At 38.2% G+C, this 17,723-nt stretch overlaps 1 protein-coding gene across 1 annotated transcript in view; it reads right to left on the bottom strand.

The window, feature by feature from the left end:
• LOC119740556 (serine-aspartate repeat-containing protein I-like) overlaps positions 1-15,876 on the bottom strand; it is a 40,937-nt gene extending 25,061 nt beyond the window's left edge. The window contains 1 exon segment of the mRNA XM_038215901.1: positions 14,999-15,876. Coding sequence (XP_038071829.1) covers positions 14,999-15,154 — 156 coding nt within the window. The 5' untranslated portion in view covers positions 15,155-15,876.
• Between the last annotated feature and the right edge of the window lie 1,847 nt (positions 15,877-17,723).

Here is a 17,723-nt window from a genome sequence, read left to right as displayed (position 1 = left end):
CTAAAATTAGTCCTTTTTATACCTATTTTGTTTACTTTATGATACCTTAAACAATTTTCTGTTTAATTAACCTGTTGAATTGTTTAACCCTCCTATGCAAACATACATTCTGTGCCAAGTCTTTTCAGTCAAAATCAACCAAGTGACTGTTTTCAACAGTTAAGAATGTCCAGCCTACCGGCACATAAAAGCGAGATTGACTGGCCGTGACTGTTAAATGCATATTGATACAGCTTTGCTTTGCCTGTGGGTAATTGATAAGCCAGCTGTGCCCACACAACTTGCCTGCTTTGTCTGTTCATGGTCTGTTGACTGAGTTTGACTAGTCACAGTGCTTGCTGGACTTACGATCTGACTGCTAGTGACTAGCCTGTGTTAAAAGTATAGCAGGGCAAGTTGATGGACATTTTGACTGTCAGTGACTGTTTAAATAGTGACTGTTTAAATTGACCAATAACACATACAAAAACTAGCATAGGGAAGACATTTTTCCCTCAATTTTTTTTCCCCAATTTAAAATTTTGCGGGAATAAACAAATGTGGGAATAAAAAGTTTGAGGTTGGCAATTTGGGGTAGGTTGGCTTACCATAAACACAGACATGTTTACATACCTTCTGCGGGCATTCCTTCGTTTTACTCACACTGTGAAAACTCTTTCAACCCACATTTCTTACTATGATTTCTTGGAGTGTTTCTCTTCATTTTGCGACGAATAACCCTAACCCGAAAATGCCTCTTAACCTGTTTTCCAGAGAGGGGAAAAGCTTGTGTGGACATGGGCAAGTCTACACAACGTATCTGAAAACTGGTTTACGTGGACATCTTTTGTTGAGAGGTCCACACAATGAATGTAATGCTTGTACAATTTTTTTTACGCCTTCTAAAAACAAAAACTTCCCATCAGTTTGTCAACCGCTCTTAATATTTGCTACAACAGAAAATAATTCAGTACTTACACAGTGTTTAAAGCCAAGCATTTTCAGTTCCGTAATGCGCTCGCAACAGTTCAAACTGGCAAAAAAATCCAATGTGAAATCGCACAATGTGTCAGCTAAATGCCGCAATGCTGGTCCAGACTATCCGTACGTAAATCTGTCCACAATACAAAATCATTTGCAACTTGAACCAACTATTTAAGTCCCGATCCAGTGGCATCCCATAATTCTGGTTTTAAATTATCTCCCACCAAAAAAAAAAATCCATCATCATCAAAAAAATAAAAAATGGGCATTCCTGCACCACTTCAAGGCATGCATTCAAAATATTTCCCCCCTGACGTCATGCTGCTCTGTATTTTTAAAAACAACCCGTAAATCAGCAATAATCATGTTTTGCAATTTGCCAATTATTTCCTGTGTGCGTCGTATATTACTCGGACGGAGCTCACGCAATGGGGCCGCATGTCTTTTACAGAGACCGAGTGGGATTTTTCCGAAATGTCACGAGATTACACAAATTACGTATGCACACGGGAGACTTGTGTGAATTAAATAGAAAGTCTATCAAGTGTGAGCCATTTCACGCAGGATTGCAGGGGGTTTCTGCGGTGTAGTGTAGTGAAATATTGACTCCTATTGGTGACAATAAAGTTCAAAGAATTTGGAAGAATGTGTGCCCACTGTGAAAGCCACTAGCACTTCAGTTTCATACAAACGTTTTTGGCTTTTTTATTTTTTTTAAATACCACCTTTACGTGTCTGTAAGCTGCTTGATATTTTCATATCTAATGCTGTAATGACTCAGAATTAAGGTACACCAAGTACCCAGCACCTTTGATTTGGATCTTAGCCTGTGCGTTATTCACATGCGCAAATGGATAAATCCAATCATTTATATTACAGCAGATGGCAACAAATGCAGTTACCGGTACCGGTTATTCCAATTTCTCCCCCTCATCAGGGATAACAAAATTTAAAAAAAAAAATTGACCACAAATCACAGCACAGAAAAAAATTACTCAATTCAAGTAAACATACATTATAGGCTATCAGCTTCGGTCCAAAAATTGGGCCACCGGTATCAAATGATCGAAAGGAGCAATGCTCATAGCGATTTTTGGTAAGGTATGTACATCTAGAGTTGGAAAATGTGTGATAGCTTTGCAGTGTGAGTGGTGGCAGTTTTTTTGGTGTTATCACTTTTATTTTTTTTTCAAAATGGCCGCCAATATGCTTGTTACTGGATTAATTATATGTGGTAACAAGCATGTTTTGGCCGCCATCAAGTGACAGCACCCAAAAAGCTGCCACTGCTGCAATGCTATCACATATTTTCCAACTACAGGGGTGCATACTTACCAAAAAACACAATGAGTATTATTCCCCTCATCTGATACCGAGCAAACCCCCAGGCTGATGGCCTATTGTGCAATTATGTGATCTAGTGCATTTTCATGGGGAGAGGGGGTTTACCATAGCAAAGTTCCCCCCCCCCCCAAAAAAAATTCAATTTGCCAGATGGCCATGCTGATAGTCAAACCACATCCGCATACAGTGTGCCACGCACAAGCAGGCCGTGTGCAGAGAGCGAATACAACGCATTGACTAGATGTGCAGCCATCTCTCGCTCTCCCCCTCCCCTTTTTTTTCATCACGGGGTTTCAAACTAGGGTACCACTACCACTAAAATGTTCTTGAATGAGATATGCAACTATCTACAGATTTTCACAGCTTGTCCTTTGGTGATCCAATTATATCCTGCACACTTTCTCACAAGTGGTTAACAAGTTTACTGAGTGCTTAATTCTGGCCTTTTGACCTAAAGATTATTCTGTTAACAGTTACAACTCAGGAATGAGATTAGCCTCTGTTGCTGTGTTTATGCTTGTTGTAACCTTCAATTTGTACATTCCTAAACTTACAGTGACTTTCCATTATTGTTCTCCTGATCTAGCCAGTTGAACTTAACTGTCAAGTGTCAACAGTTATTGACATCAAATCGACTTATTAGAAGGCCTTATTTGTTGCTAACAAAACCTTGCAACATGTTATGTCACCTGTGGTAATCCTATTTTTAACCATGTTATCACACTTAAATTCAAGACACTGGGCTTATCATTGTCTTTTGACCTGTGAAACCAGTAGGGACTTACTGCCAAATGTTAATGCCTGTCTGTCCACTAATGGATTAGGGACCTATTGCTACTTTCAGATAGTACTTCATAGGTCATCTGTGTTGGTAATGGGGAATCAATCTGTTTAAAAGTAATCAGGGATTAGTTTATCAACAGTTTAGGCTTAGTACTTGAAGGCGAAAATCCTGTTACATTGTGTACACTCACACAAGTGTGTTAACACCTTCCAGAATTGTGGACATTATTGTCCTCCATTGTTCAACTTCCCCTAAACTAATCACTACCAGTGCTACACTATTATAAAGTACTTAGGGTGTGTATGTTTTGCGAAGTTGATCGTTCACAAGATGACCAACTCGCCTGCAAAGCTGCCTCCTCCACATAGTGGGCGGGGCAAGGCGAGGCAAAACTGATGTACTGCGGGTAGTCTTTTGTCGGAGTATAACGATCCAGATCCAGATCCAGAAGTTCTACATGAATGCATGTACAAGTCTGAGTTCATTTGGTGATAACTTTTTAGAACAGGGAACAATCAACCATGGTTCAACAAGTAATCACCTAGTGCATCCTGTTCATCATTTATTAATAGTCTGGTTCCCAGACCAAAAGATTCAGACTGTTCCTGATGAATCTTAGGTCAGGTACCAGCGTCCGGTAATACATTGTATTACAATTTACGTCACGTGACTAAAACGGGAGGAATTCCTCCTTTTTCCGAAAATGTCCAAAGTTTCCCGAATTCATTTCGTCGACATACCTTTTTGTTGTTCTGTAAGTGTTAGGCATCAAGCTCAATTGTACCTAGGAGATGAATGGTCACCCTCAGTCAAGAGAGGGCAGTGTTGACATTCCATTGGGCTGCCCATGCTCTTTAATCCTTAAAGGGGTGAATCACATTGAATCTGGGCGAGTTCCTGTTTTGTCTGCATCACCATACTCTAAAACATCTATGTGACCATGTTTATGACATATGTCAACTGAATTTTTCTAAAATCTCTGACTGAGAAAAGAAAAAAAGACACAGTAAAGAGCTAGTAATTGTCCTACCAAGTTCTGAGGTTAAAAAAAGTTCATGAAGTTGGGAAGGTTAAACCTTCCCAACTCCATCAAAATCCCTCCCCCCCCCCCCCCCCCCCCATTTTGGGGGATTTTAGCAGGCAATCCACGAGTACCAAGTCCATCAAAATCCACCAAAATTAGTGGTGGTCTTGTGGTGGATTTCAGAGGATTAGTCCTGTGAAGCAGGGTCATGCAGTGATGGATTTTGGCGGGCTGGGTCCAGTACCAAGTAAAAGACACTAGGGAGTTAGGGTTAAGAAATCAATGTCAGCCAGTTTCCTGAAGGCAGTGGTGTACACAGAGTTACACTGCTGTACACAGATTTTTGGACAGTAGGCCTATCCCTTCTTTCAGGATATCCTGCTGCTGCTTGAGTGTGCAGAGGAAAAAGAAAGAAATTGATTCCTTCTTCCTGTTCTAAAGTATCATACAGAGTTACAATTGTTGTCTACTTCGCACATTACCAATGTACTGCGAATGGGATTTGTATTATAACAGTAATGTACTTACTATGTATGCCTAGTATGCAACTCTACCAACTAGTTCGATTAACCCTCCTGCTGTCTGAACAGTCAATGACAGTCAAAATTCTCAATCAATCCTCTCCTCTTCCCCTGCCATGCCTTTAACACAGGCTAGTCACAAACAGTCAGTTCATACTTCTAGCAAGCAGTGTGACTTGTCAAATTCAGTCAACAGACAAAAGCAGGCAACTGGTTTGCACAACTGTCTTATCAATCATACAGCCAAAGCATAGCTGTATCAAGTAACATAGACAGTCACAGCCAGTCAATCCTGCTTCAAATACAATAGGCCGGGAGCACTCAACTGTTAAAAACAGTAGGCCTCAACACTTGACTCATTTTGACTGAAAGGACAACTTTGCACAGAATGCATGTTCGCATAGAAGGGTTTTGATTTAATATTATTTTTTTGGTATTATTCACCTTCGCAAATTTACTTGATTGTTTTAAAAGCACATTCATAAAGTTCTCATATGTATTCCAGTGCTTTAAATAGAGATCATCCATAACAGATGTAAAGGGCATGTCTATATACACAAATGAAATCTACACATGTACTTGTTATGGTACCAACATTTTTCAAACTGTTAAATCACAAATGATTAAAAAAAAAAAAGTTAAATAAAGCAGTGTCAGATCATTATGTTGTCCATTGTTATAGCTGGGGGGGGGGGGGGGAGAGCTATGAGACGATATTACAGTATAATTCATGGAAAAACTCATATTATTTACACCTAAACGATTTCAATCCTCGTTCAGTTAGAACACTTCGACACAACCAACACAGCATCTTTAATTAACCAAAGAAAGAATGACTCATGGCTGAAACATACAGTACTGCTTTCTCAGGCAAGGTGACGACGTGACATGCAAGTCATGTCCTGGCCTGTTGTTTGCACGTGCTCTCATCGGAGACCAGACGCGCAGTGAAACTGTATCTCGTCTCCGGGACATTTTGCCCCCTGAGGTCAAGCATGTGACACGATAAAGCCATGATGGGATTATTATCTGATCACATGCAGCTCACTGACAAGTGACACTAGAAAAATGAGATGCAACAATTTTCCACTGTTTATACTTGTACAACTTTCACAAGATCATGCCAGTTTTCCATGAAATGAGAAACTCTTTGTAGGAATAAAGGGTTAAAATAAATAACTGAATGTCAACATAATTATAAATCTGATTATTGGAAACAAGTCTGAAAGTTGGGAGGCACAGTGGGTACTTAAGAGTACATCATTTGTCATTTGTGCATTTTTTGTTATTTGAAGCAATAAAAGTGCTCAAAATCTAAAGAAGGGTGCTTTTAACCTGATGAAGTTTTAGCTCAGTTAATGTTGTATATTCTGAGAAAACAATATTCTAGGATCTCAATTTCAATTGAAAAGTTGCCGAATCATGTTTGAGTTGCGCCTGAAATCAGCGTCTGGGACACATTCTCATACAGCCGATTGCAGCTACGCGATGTCACACACTGAACCGACATATTGTAGCAACCACGCACGCATGTGACCTTCTTTTATTGTTTTCTTCAAAATGACAGCATGCCAGAAAGATGAATTTCACAGGGAGTTTATGGCCATTACTATCTGTAAACCAAGTACCATTACTATCTTTAAACCAAGGATGCTTTTCAACAATAATTACGTCAATTAGCCTACTTTTTGGACAGCTGCACATGATGGACTGTACCTTTAACATGTTTAAAGCTATAGTCCATCATTTGCAGCCATCTGAAAAATAACTGGCGTAATTACTGTTGAAAAACAAACTTGGTTGAAAGATAGTAAGGGAACTAAACTCCCTGTGAAATTATTATTTCTGGGAAGCTGTCATTTTGAAGTAATCAACGAAAGAAGGCATTTCCAACGGTGATTCTTAAGAAGCACCGTAGGAAAATTTAAATTAGTAGTTCGTTTTGTTATTCAGCGCAGCGCGCACAAGTATTGGAACGACGCACACGCGCGCGCAGTTGTTATAATTCGTCGGATCAGTGCGCGACGCCGTGTATAGCTGCAATTCAAAACAATTCAAAACATGATTCAGTAACTTTTGATTTGAAATTGAGATCTTAGAATGCTGCTTTTCTCAGAATGTACAGCTGAAGCTTAGCTGAAACTTCATCAGGTTAGTTGTTCAGTATCCTTCATTAGATTTTGAACACTTTTGTTGCTTCAAACGAACAAAATGCACTAATTACAAATGATGGACTATAGCTTTAAGCGCAAAAATACAACTCAGAGCATGTAGCGTCTTTCAAGTGTTGACCATACGTGTAAATTTAGAAGGGCAGAGGAGTCAAGCTGATGAATAGGCCTATACACTATACAGCCAATATGCCAACACATTCACACTGATGTATCATGACAAATGATAATCAAATAGAAGTGATGATGGCAATCCACTTATTGGATTGTCAAACTGAAAGCCGTCCGCTTCCCAACGTAACTCCAATAGCTAATATCAGCAAGCTCCATGCTCCGACCTTACAGTGTTTATTAAAGCTATTTTCAGTCCTTCAGTACAAACACCGGTAACACAAATGTTTAGAACAAAGCTTATATTTTGTGCATGCCTATTGGAGAAAGCATCTTTTTTATAAACATGTAAGCCCCCTACATTGCACTTTTCTAATAATGAAATTGAACGGTGAAATAATGAACTGAAGTTGGTACTTGCAAAACTTGGAAATACTACTGTAGTCCATACTACAGCTTTGACTGATGCAGAATATACTTTCAACAGGCCTTGGGAATACATGATTGATAATTATTTTTAAAAAATGATGGAATCTAAATCTAGTTTATTATCAACCCCCAAAGAAGATGTAACCTCCAACATTTTCTAAAGTACGCGTTAAATTACACACAGAAATTCATCCAGGAAATTTCCCCTGTAACCTCAGTCCTTCATTGCTACTGAGAATTTCAGAGTTTATTTGGAAATAAATGTGATACATGTTATTTTGTATGTGTGTTATGTTTCCTTTCTGATATCCAGAACATCAAGTTACATGTAGATGCATTCACATGCTGATCAGACGATGCATCGTAATCTTGTATGGGTTCGTCAGTTACAGGGCTCTGTTCTTGATTCTACTGAGCATGGGAAAGGATATTATAGAATCTGAAATGTCTTGTTGAAACACACAGTAATAGCCTCTTACAGGTGCAAGAGTCCAGACTGAACAAACAAGGAAGTTTTCTAAAGAATAAATGTTAAAATGCACCAAAATAACTTATCCAGGGGATATCTCACGCAACTGTTTTTCCCTAATTGCTACTAAGAGTTCCAGAGGTTATTTTGCGATATTAGTGATGATATGTACGTGTTATGCCTCTTCCTGATACAGCACATCAAAGTACATGTGGATGCATGCATGCACATGCTGATCAGGCGATGCATGGTAATCTTGGGTTCATCAATTTATTGCAAATGTGCATGCCATGAGCATGCATGTACATAATGCTCTGTTCTTGATACCCCTTAATAATTCTACTAAGGATATGGAATCCAAAATGTCTTGTTGAAAGAGAAAACAATGCACAGCAATAGCCTAGTACATGCCGAACTGAACAAACAATGAAGTATCAAGCTCGTGACTGTCAATACGTGATACTACATGTACCTGGCACATGACTTTATTTTTCCCCATATACCCTGGATTAGTCCTCGAAAGCATTTCCTTAGTATCAATGATCAACCAGACTCCCATTCCGTGCATACTCAAGTACATGTATATTTGTCAGTTTTCATAATTACTCCATAATTAGGCCTATATTTCAAAAGATAGGCTGTTATATAAACAGGCACATGTAAAATCTTGCAGATTTCCTCATTTGGGAAACGGTGTGGGATCACCCATGAAAACTGAGGCTTAATTGCTGAAATCATGAGAAATGTTTCCACACTTTATAAAAGCTTTCTGCAGTAAACTTAATTACTTTTATTTGTTCCATACAAGATCACTACGGCTTGTTAAAAAATTGTGTTATTTGACTTTGATAAAGATGAACAATTTACAAAGTTATGATTATTATTTTCAAACTACTGTATAGTTTCATTCTAATCTGAAATCCAATCTAGGCCATCCCCACAAATTTAATGTCAGTTAAAATTCACATAATTCAATTAATTAATTAATTAATAAGTAATTAACTTAATTTTGTAATTTTCACAGTGAACCCAGCCAATTGGTTTAAACCCTAAGTACATGTATGCAATAAAGAAGACACAAAAGGCCCTCTAAAAACTACTGTTTGCAATTTTTGTAAATTACGTACCGGAAACAATGTTCAACTTTTTATGGGCATGTTGTTTTGTTTTAACCAAAAAAGCTTGCTTGGTCAGTTGCACAATTTTCAAGTTTAGACTAAAAAGGAATAGAACATTTGCAAACATTAAAAAACAAAACTACCATTAAAAAACAAAACTACTTCAGTCAATTTTCTTTGTTTTAAAATGGGACTTCGTATCCAATTTCTGTACTTTGACTGTTGAATAACCTTCCATGTTAGCTAGCCTGGTTTGAATATCTGTGTCAAACTATTATAGTGAGGTGACAACTTTATATGTAAACAGTGACATATAAAGAGTTGGCATACATGGGCCCATTTTCTTAAACCCCTGGTATTATGTAATGTATGATTGTAAATTTTGGTCTACAATCTATGATGTAGGTTAGCCTTCTTACTTGGAAATTAGGTACGCTTTAGTCAGTTTGATATTTGATTCTATTTAATGGCATTTAACATTTACAAGGAATAATGAAATTAGATTGTAAAAATGAACCAAAAAATTGTAAAAATGAATGGCAGCCAAGTTTGTGAACTCCGTTAGTCAGCACCGATTTATATTTGTATATAATCAGTGAAGGCAGCTACAAAAAAAAAAAATTCTCACATAAATGCAGAAATATTACTGACTGAATGTTCTAATATAACCCTGTGGTTTTTGTATCTTCTGTTCAAATTATCAAAACATTGCAAGCAAACTTGCCCACATCATAAGTATATCCCAACTGTCACAGAAGATGAGCAACACCACCCTAGTTATTAACTTGCAAATTTATGTATTGTATCTCTTATTGTGTGTTTTGTAACGAGTGCACTGCCTGCGTAATTGAATATGTCCCAAGGGAAGAGAGTTAACAATGCAGGGTTTATTCATGACATGCATACAAACCAATCAGCGACTATTCAAACCCCAACCTTTGTTTGTATAATTGTCATATTGTTTCTTGCCAGACTCCATCGTACTTACCTCGGAATAATTGATGACTGGCAAAATATTCGTATTTCATTTTGTGGTTTGATTATGTAGCTGTCCTCTTTTTTGGGAGATGATAATTTATAAATAGCAGGATCTTTTATTATGCGAATACGAATACGTACCCCTTGTTTTTATCAGAATGCTTACATTACAATTTATTATAGTTTTATATCAAAATGTGTCAATATCAAAAATACATACTGCCCACATAAAAACACATTTGTATATTATTTTGACAGTGCAAAATTTAAAAAATATTATTACAACTGCATCTGGTGAAGGTATGGGAATTGAATATTTTTCCATCTTTTTTTTGCGATATTCATAATATTGATTTTGCAAATTCCAACAGACCCAACCAACCATCACAGCTTTGACAGAAATCAATGCATGCAAACACAGATGGGTTATATTGAAAGCAAGCCATTAAATCCTTTTTACCATACGTGTAAAAAATAAATTTAATCAATTTGAAAAACAAATGTGAGATCAGCATTCTGGATAGAATGTATACATACTAAAGGCAATCTGATGGAATTTAAGTTAAAGGGAATATACAACATTTGCAAACATCGAAAAATAAAAGTACCAAGTTTTTACGAAATACCATACTAGGATGTTGGTAAATGACAGTCTAAAGCATCCTGTAAAATTATGGCACCTGGAGTCAGGTCATTCTCAAGAAAATGGTATTTTTGTATACATTTCCAACAATGGTCGGCCGACCACCGTTGGAAAAACCTAACTACTTTTCAACTACTGCTCCAGATTTACAATTTTTTTCAGTCCAAGTTTTATTTGCTATTGGTTACGTCTTCTTGAACAGGTGCAGGCCAGCTGGACTGGTTCCCTTACCTTACAATTTTCCGACATCTATAAATTGATCCATTTTATCTTTAGTGGAGTCAGGGAACCAGAATACTTAAACATTTTTGTTTTTCTTGGTTTTTCAAGCATTTTTGGACACAAAACTTCAAACATGTCAGTTAAACAATATTTGATCTATTATACTAACCCCTCAAATAGTTCATTTCTGAAAATTACAGCAAAAGCCAATGATATACCGGTACATTCCCTTTAACTGTCTACTTGAAACAGCTATGAAACTGGGAATTCAGAAAAAAAAAACCAGGAAATTCCAAACCACACAAGACTTTGTACAGTGTTTTTCAATTTATAATGGCATTCATGACAAGTAAAAAATGAGGAAATCAGCGGATCCGAGGAAAAGTTGCAGGCCTGTTGATGTTGAAAGAATGATTCCAACTTCCTTTATTTTGTGCATACATTTTTATGTGCAAGCACAAATTTACTATAAAAATAAAAAAATAAAAAAACAGGCCTGGATCTGTTTTTGAGGAACTAAAGGGCCACGAGGTTTGTAAATATTTATGTTTAACAGAGTTGATGGCGAATATAGTCTTTACTGTGTCCTGGACTGATGTGGTAGAGCTAAGTACCAGATATGTGTGCTGGAAAGTAGCCAGCCTGGTAAAGAAAATAAGCAGGGGCTGACCAAAAACAAATCCCCTGCAAAGTTGGGTTTAAGATACTGAGCAAGCTTGGCTGTCATCAGATGCATAGTAGGTCATCAATCACTACAAACATCACAATGCATGCATTATGTGCATGTATCTGAAAACATGTCCATAGGCTGACATGTGCACATGATATTGCACACCAAGGATCTGGAAACGCCTGAGGTGTGACAAGATACAGTTTTCCAATTTCCATTATAGCACACCACCACCCACAAGCCTTGAGGGGTCCGTCCAATTATCACCAAGGACATGGTAACTAGTTCTACTTGTACATCAGAGTACAATTTCAGCCTCCCTGCAGTTTTCCCTGCAGGAATACAAAAGCTGACTAAGACATAGCAGATAAGTTCATCTGAACATTGCACTGGCAATGTAATGACTGGGCATTTGCTTACAAGTCAGAATCGAACATTTGTCATGAACGTGTCATTCTGACATGACTCAGCTCCATTCGGAGCAATCTTATTAACCTTAGGCTTTGTAGTGAAGGAAACGCTGTCATGTTTCAATTGAAGAAAGAAAAATCTCCATCATTTTCGATTTGGTAATTTTTTGTGTACACCTGCCAGCAAAATACCATTTGTGGATACAAACTTGTGCAACTTCTGCTGGTGATTACTCATCACAAAGATCGTCCCACATATTTCTTGTTAATGAGTTATAGAATTTAGCAGGTACCAGTTTAATCAATATCTCCGGATTCAAGGACGTGTTCTCCAGAGAGTGTAAAATAACAGTTTGATCCACCAACAAGCATTTCATGTTTTTCGAATTCCACTTTTTTTTTAAATATTTATTTTGAATAAGCTAAATAGAAATAAATACATTTTTTGTCATGTATTTAACCCTGCATTCTTTTGGTTTCCTTTTAATTTGCACAAAAAATTGCCACAAACACAAGACAGTGAATTATAGAAATTTTACACACTGTTTGCACTGTACCTCGCGTATTGTAAATTATTACTAGTAAGATGATCGGTGCACGACAACAGCTGTTAATTCATTCAGCTTAAATACACTGTGTATACACGTAGACTGGGTTCAGCAGATCAATCGATCTGCCGATTTTTTTTATTAGAGTACTACGCCTCATAAAATTGAGATTGCTGTTGCTGCCCCAGTCAACAAAAAATTGGACAAAAATAGCAAGGGGGAAAATGAGTTGAAAATGAGTCTTCAATGAAGAGTGCCTAGATGTGATCTCTATGTAATTTAGCAATATTATGATATTTCAAGCTCTCAAGAATTAACTAGTGAAAGTGATTAACCCTAACTCCCTAGCATGATTTACCAGGAACCATACCCATCCTGGCAAATTCCAACACCATATGGGAAACTGTGCACACACATATTTCTGACTTTGATTCTGGAGGTGTGCCAACCCAATGTAAAAGACTGTCAGTTTAGGGGTACTGTACCCATCCAGACAGATTCCAACAAATCATGCTGTTGGGGTTTGATGGGTTGAGTTCTGTTAGGGTTAAAGGATATAACTGTAAAGGATATACATGTAAACATTTTCCAACTGTCTAAATTCTTTGGAATATAAAACACTGCCAAAACTTTAAGATTTTGGAAGGTCCACACAATACATCCTGATTCTTAGTAACGCAAATTTTCTACAGTTTTGAAGTGTTATTGACTGGGGTTAAATGCAATGATGGCCACAGCTAGGCTACATTCTCTTCTAATTATAAATCAATAACGTTATACTCTTGCCTGCAGATCTTCAGTCTTAAAATATCATGATGTTCATGCATGCATGGGGTAAACTCATAGGTTCTAGTTTCTATTTCCTTATTTGCATGCCCTTCCTTTAAATAAATGCACCGGCTTCCTGTCGCCAGCTAAAAACCAAACCCAGGAAAAATATCGCCTTCCTGTACAGATAGGAGATGTGCATGGGAATCCTGTTCAAAAGTTGATTGAACCTACAACTTAAATTACATATCATCGGGTATGTATGCAGCTCAAGGTTTCTCTTTAGGATTGGGAAACTAGCTTGCGGAGTTTGTTAAAATGATTAGACTGATTGCTTTGCTGATAAATATGAGATAACCAAGCTGGAGCTATGGGTGTGGGTCCAAACAGTATCTTGGTTGAAGTTGAACATTCCTTTCCAGTTTCAGTTCCATCCTGTCTAACATTTTCTAGCAGTTTGAATTGAGTTTCTGTTCCTTTAACGGTATTAATTTGGAGATATTTTATATCAGGCTTTATATTACAAACACCTCAACAGACACTGCTTAGAATCAGGGTAACCAGATGAAAATTGCAATTTTTTTGCTGGATGCATTTCAAAATTCTGCTTAGATTAGTATTACACAAACTACATCAAAAATACTTGCACATGTTATAAAAATGTCCCAATTAAGGCAAAGCGCGTTCTTTTTACTTTTTTAGAATATCATAACATACGTTTGTGAACAAACAGCGTGTCAAATTTTAGCACACACTGTACTATTTGAACGTGTGAACATGCCCAGTCAGTAGGCCTACAATGTGGCCTGTCCCCGCTGTTCAAGGGTTTGTTTGTGATAACTGAAGCTTGTTCAAAACAAAACTGCTGTATTTTGCTGTTAGGATCAACATTTTTCATAATTCTGCTGGAAATCAGCTAGACTTTTCTGATATTCTTTTGTTTTGTTTTTGCAAAAGATCTGCTAAATCCAGCAGAAAATGACAGCTTAGAAAGACAGGAAAAATGTGATATCATCTTCATGTACACTGCACTGGTCACACTTTCTTTATTCTGAACAGCTGTGCATGTGATGAGACATCAACTTATCAAGGTGACATTATGCATGCGCTGGCGCAGACAAAACCATGTTGGGCCTAGACCTAGATGCAGACTCACATGCACAATGTAAAATTTGTCATCACTTTATATCTAAAACTGATGAATCAAACAATTACAAGTACTAGTCAATGAATTAATGGTACAAAGTAATTGTGCAATGGTCTTAGATTAGACCATTGTTTTTGTTAAGTACTTGCAAATAATGTACATTTTGAACAATGATGTTTTAAAATTGCTAACCTCAAAGTCTCAAACACTCTTGTACAATAACAATAACATGTATCCTACTGTATTTATCATTATGAAATAAGCCAATGCCAATGGTTTATAACAATGATAAAGACATAGCCTACTTTGAAATAAGAACAAAAAATTAGCACACAACAAGCATTTGAACCTTTGACCTGCAGTCATGGTAGTATGAAATACCAAAATCAAGACATTACTGAGGTAAAAGAAACCCACAGAGTCAACAAATAGCAGGAGCAATTGGGGAGGGAAGGGGGAATATTGGCATAACTGTGTAATTTCATTTCTGAAAACTGGGATTGAATTTGACAGTGCTCAGTTACCACCGGCACTACAGCACAACAGGATCTATTTCCTTGGAATCTGGCACTTATTATTATTATTATAATGAATTGTAATATATCTCAGATAGTCAGGTTTAATGTAAATTTATCTCAACACAACCAACACCACCAAACCATATTTATGTATACTTACTGGGGTTTCTTCTGCCGTCTTTTTCACTCCTGTGACGGTGACTTCACCCCCTTCTGGAGTCGAACCTCCGTCGTCTACCGGCGATCCTCCTCCGACCTCATCTTTGCCGCCAGTCATGTTATAAGACTTGTTCTTTTTACTCATTTTCCCGCCCATCTTTGCAATAAAGTCTTTCAGTAATCCACAGGGAAAGTCTCTGGTACTGGTAAACGTTGTTCAAAACAAAAGACCGCTTAAACTAAACAAAAAAATGGCGACGAATTTGAAAGACAAACAAAAACTGTCAATTCCTTCTTCTCAGCATGCGCGCACGTGGTACGGTTCTAATTCTGTGCATAGCAACACGTACGTTATGAATCGCCCTATGGGTTCTTCACGCAGCGTGCCAATGGCCGACGTGCCAGTCCAGTCATGCGTTAGCAATGTGTATCGTCTTCGATCACACAAGAAAGAGCCTGTACTTCGGACCCAGATTCCTCGAAGAAACGCCAGCTAGAAAACCTCAAATCGCGATTTTTGTGGTTTGCATGCTAGCAGTAGTAGGCCTAGTGGGTCTGACGGCCTTGGGTGTGTACTGCCTGGTAGATTTGTACCGGAAATTTCCTGCTTGTGGTAACCAGTCGGAATCTAACTATATATGTGTTCATGCGGCACACACACTGCACGCACGTAATGCATGCAGCATGATCGCTATCATTTCGTTCTTTGCCCTTTCGTTTTATATATCAAAACCATGATCAAAACTGTCTGCAAGGTATCGTACAGTGTATTCATAAACAATATTCTCCCGTCTAGCATTTCCAATAGCGAGGTTTTAAACATGAAATGCCTCACGATTTTAATCAGATGTATTTATTAGAGGTTCAGTCCTTTTCGTCTGGACTCAAAAATAGCTTTACCAGATGAGACGCGTGTCAATATAGGGCGTCACTGCACATGCAGCCCCAATTACATTTTTGGCACGTGGTGCTGACATTAGCTTAACAGTAACACTTTCTGTCAATGTCAAGATTTGGCCTACTTTGGCTGAAATGGACCCGCGAAAAAAAACCCCACTAAATTGTTATTTCCGCCAGTCTCGGGTGCTGCCTTCAATTCAAGATCAACGCACCATTCGGACTCGGTATTACATTCCTACAAGTACTGTTGCACCAGCAGATCAGCACTGCCTATACGCCCCTATACTGCAAGGGAACATTCGTTTGTCGACCCATTGTTTTAATCAAGTGAAGGGGACACGAAGCCCAGCAGGCTTACATAATTATAAAGAACAAAGAACAAAGGAATTGAATGAAGCAAGATTTGAACCTACGATTACCACCGGCTAGAGCGGCCGGTTCGGTAGGCCTATTCAAGAAGTCGGAGGTTCAAATATAGCAAATTCAACAAGGACCTAATTTTTTTTCTTCACTTTTCCCTCGTTTTAAGCAGAGACGAGTTCAGTCCTTTATGTCAACCAAAGCATTATCACTATCAGCCAAGCCTATATTTGGTATAATCTGTGCCAAGTGTGTCGGTCATTCCCTGTTTGAAGGAAAATAGCCCTCCATGTTTTAATAATGGATCATTTGCGTTTATCTTCCATGTTTTAATAATGGATCATTTGCGTTTATCCCCAAAGTAACTAGGCCTACCGAATTATTATCAAAAAAGCTTATTTGGATTAAAGATCGTACTGGTACTAAACACGCCGTGGACTTCCCTCTCTGGCTTGCTGGTACGGTCCCCTCTACACTGGCATTTAGAAGAATGATAATTGGAAACCACCATACAAACCGATTATTGGTCAACTGACTAGTCAAATTTGGAAATAGAGAGCGCTTTTGACGAAATCGTGTTTTATAATCAAAGGGTTGTGCATGGGTTTTCGCTGTTCTGTTGGCGAAATGTGTAATATCCACTAACTAGAGCTGAAACTTCAACAGGTTAGGTTTTGAAAATTCTTTTGATTTTGAGTGGTTTATCATTAGAAACCAAAAAAAATGCATGAAAAGCAAATGGGCCTTATGTCTTTAAGATAGATGAATGTCAAACTGCTAGCCTAGAGACCAGACATAGCCTATCTTGCACCTGGTATTATTAGTTATTTTTTAACAAAACTTGAATGGGTTGGTCGTCCAGCCGGAGGAGAGAGATCAAACGGTTGTACCTAATATAAGTTCAGAGTGGATTGATAGGGCGAAACGAAACTTTTTTTTTGTTGGGTCACTCTCCTGAAGCCCACTCCCAACCCAACCCACTTCCTGTCCCCGCTGAAAGCCGAGAGTCAGCTACCCCCGTCTTTCATGCAGACAAGAAGTTAATAGCGGGGCGGCTATAAATTAATAGGGGGCGCCATAAGTATCTTCGTTCAAAATACGGCTCTGCTTATGTCCGTAAATTAGCTTCACTGTGAAGTACATCACTATTGCCTAACCGGATCGCCGCGAATGTTACATTGGCGTTGGGGGGGGGGGGGGGGGGGGGGAACGCGCTTCGTAGAGGCCTGTGCCCATCTTGTACCCCCCCCCCCCCCCCTCCTGGCTCAGAATTTGGGAAGACAAAATGAACCTTTTTGTTACAACCCCATTGGTTTTCCCCCTTCACAAAGTAATGCCCCCTACAAATAGGCCCCCAGTTACACCTCCCTCTGATCATTACTCCCATGAAATTGTAAAGCAGCCTTTACACATACGATGTTGCCCATATTTTAATATTACATGTGCTGAAGCTTAACGGAATCATT

Source organism: Patiria miniata, unplaced genomic scaffold (genome assembly GCF_015706575.1).
Source record: "Patiria miniata isolate m_02_andy unplaced genomic scaffold, ASM1570657v1 HiC_scaffold_5, whole genome shotgun sequence".
Classification (NCBI taxonomy): Eukaryota; Metazoa; Echinodermata; class Asteroidea; order Valvatida; family Asterinidae; genus Patiria; species Patiria miniata.
Note: the sequence above shows the minus strand (reverse complement) of the source record. Positions and strands in the feature narration are given on the sequence as shown.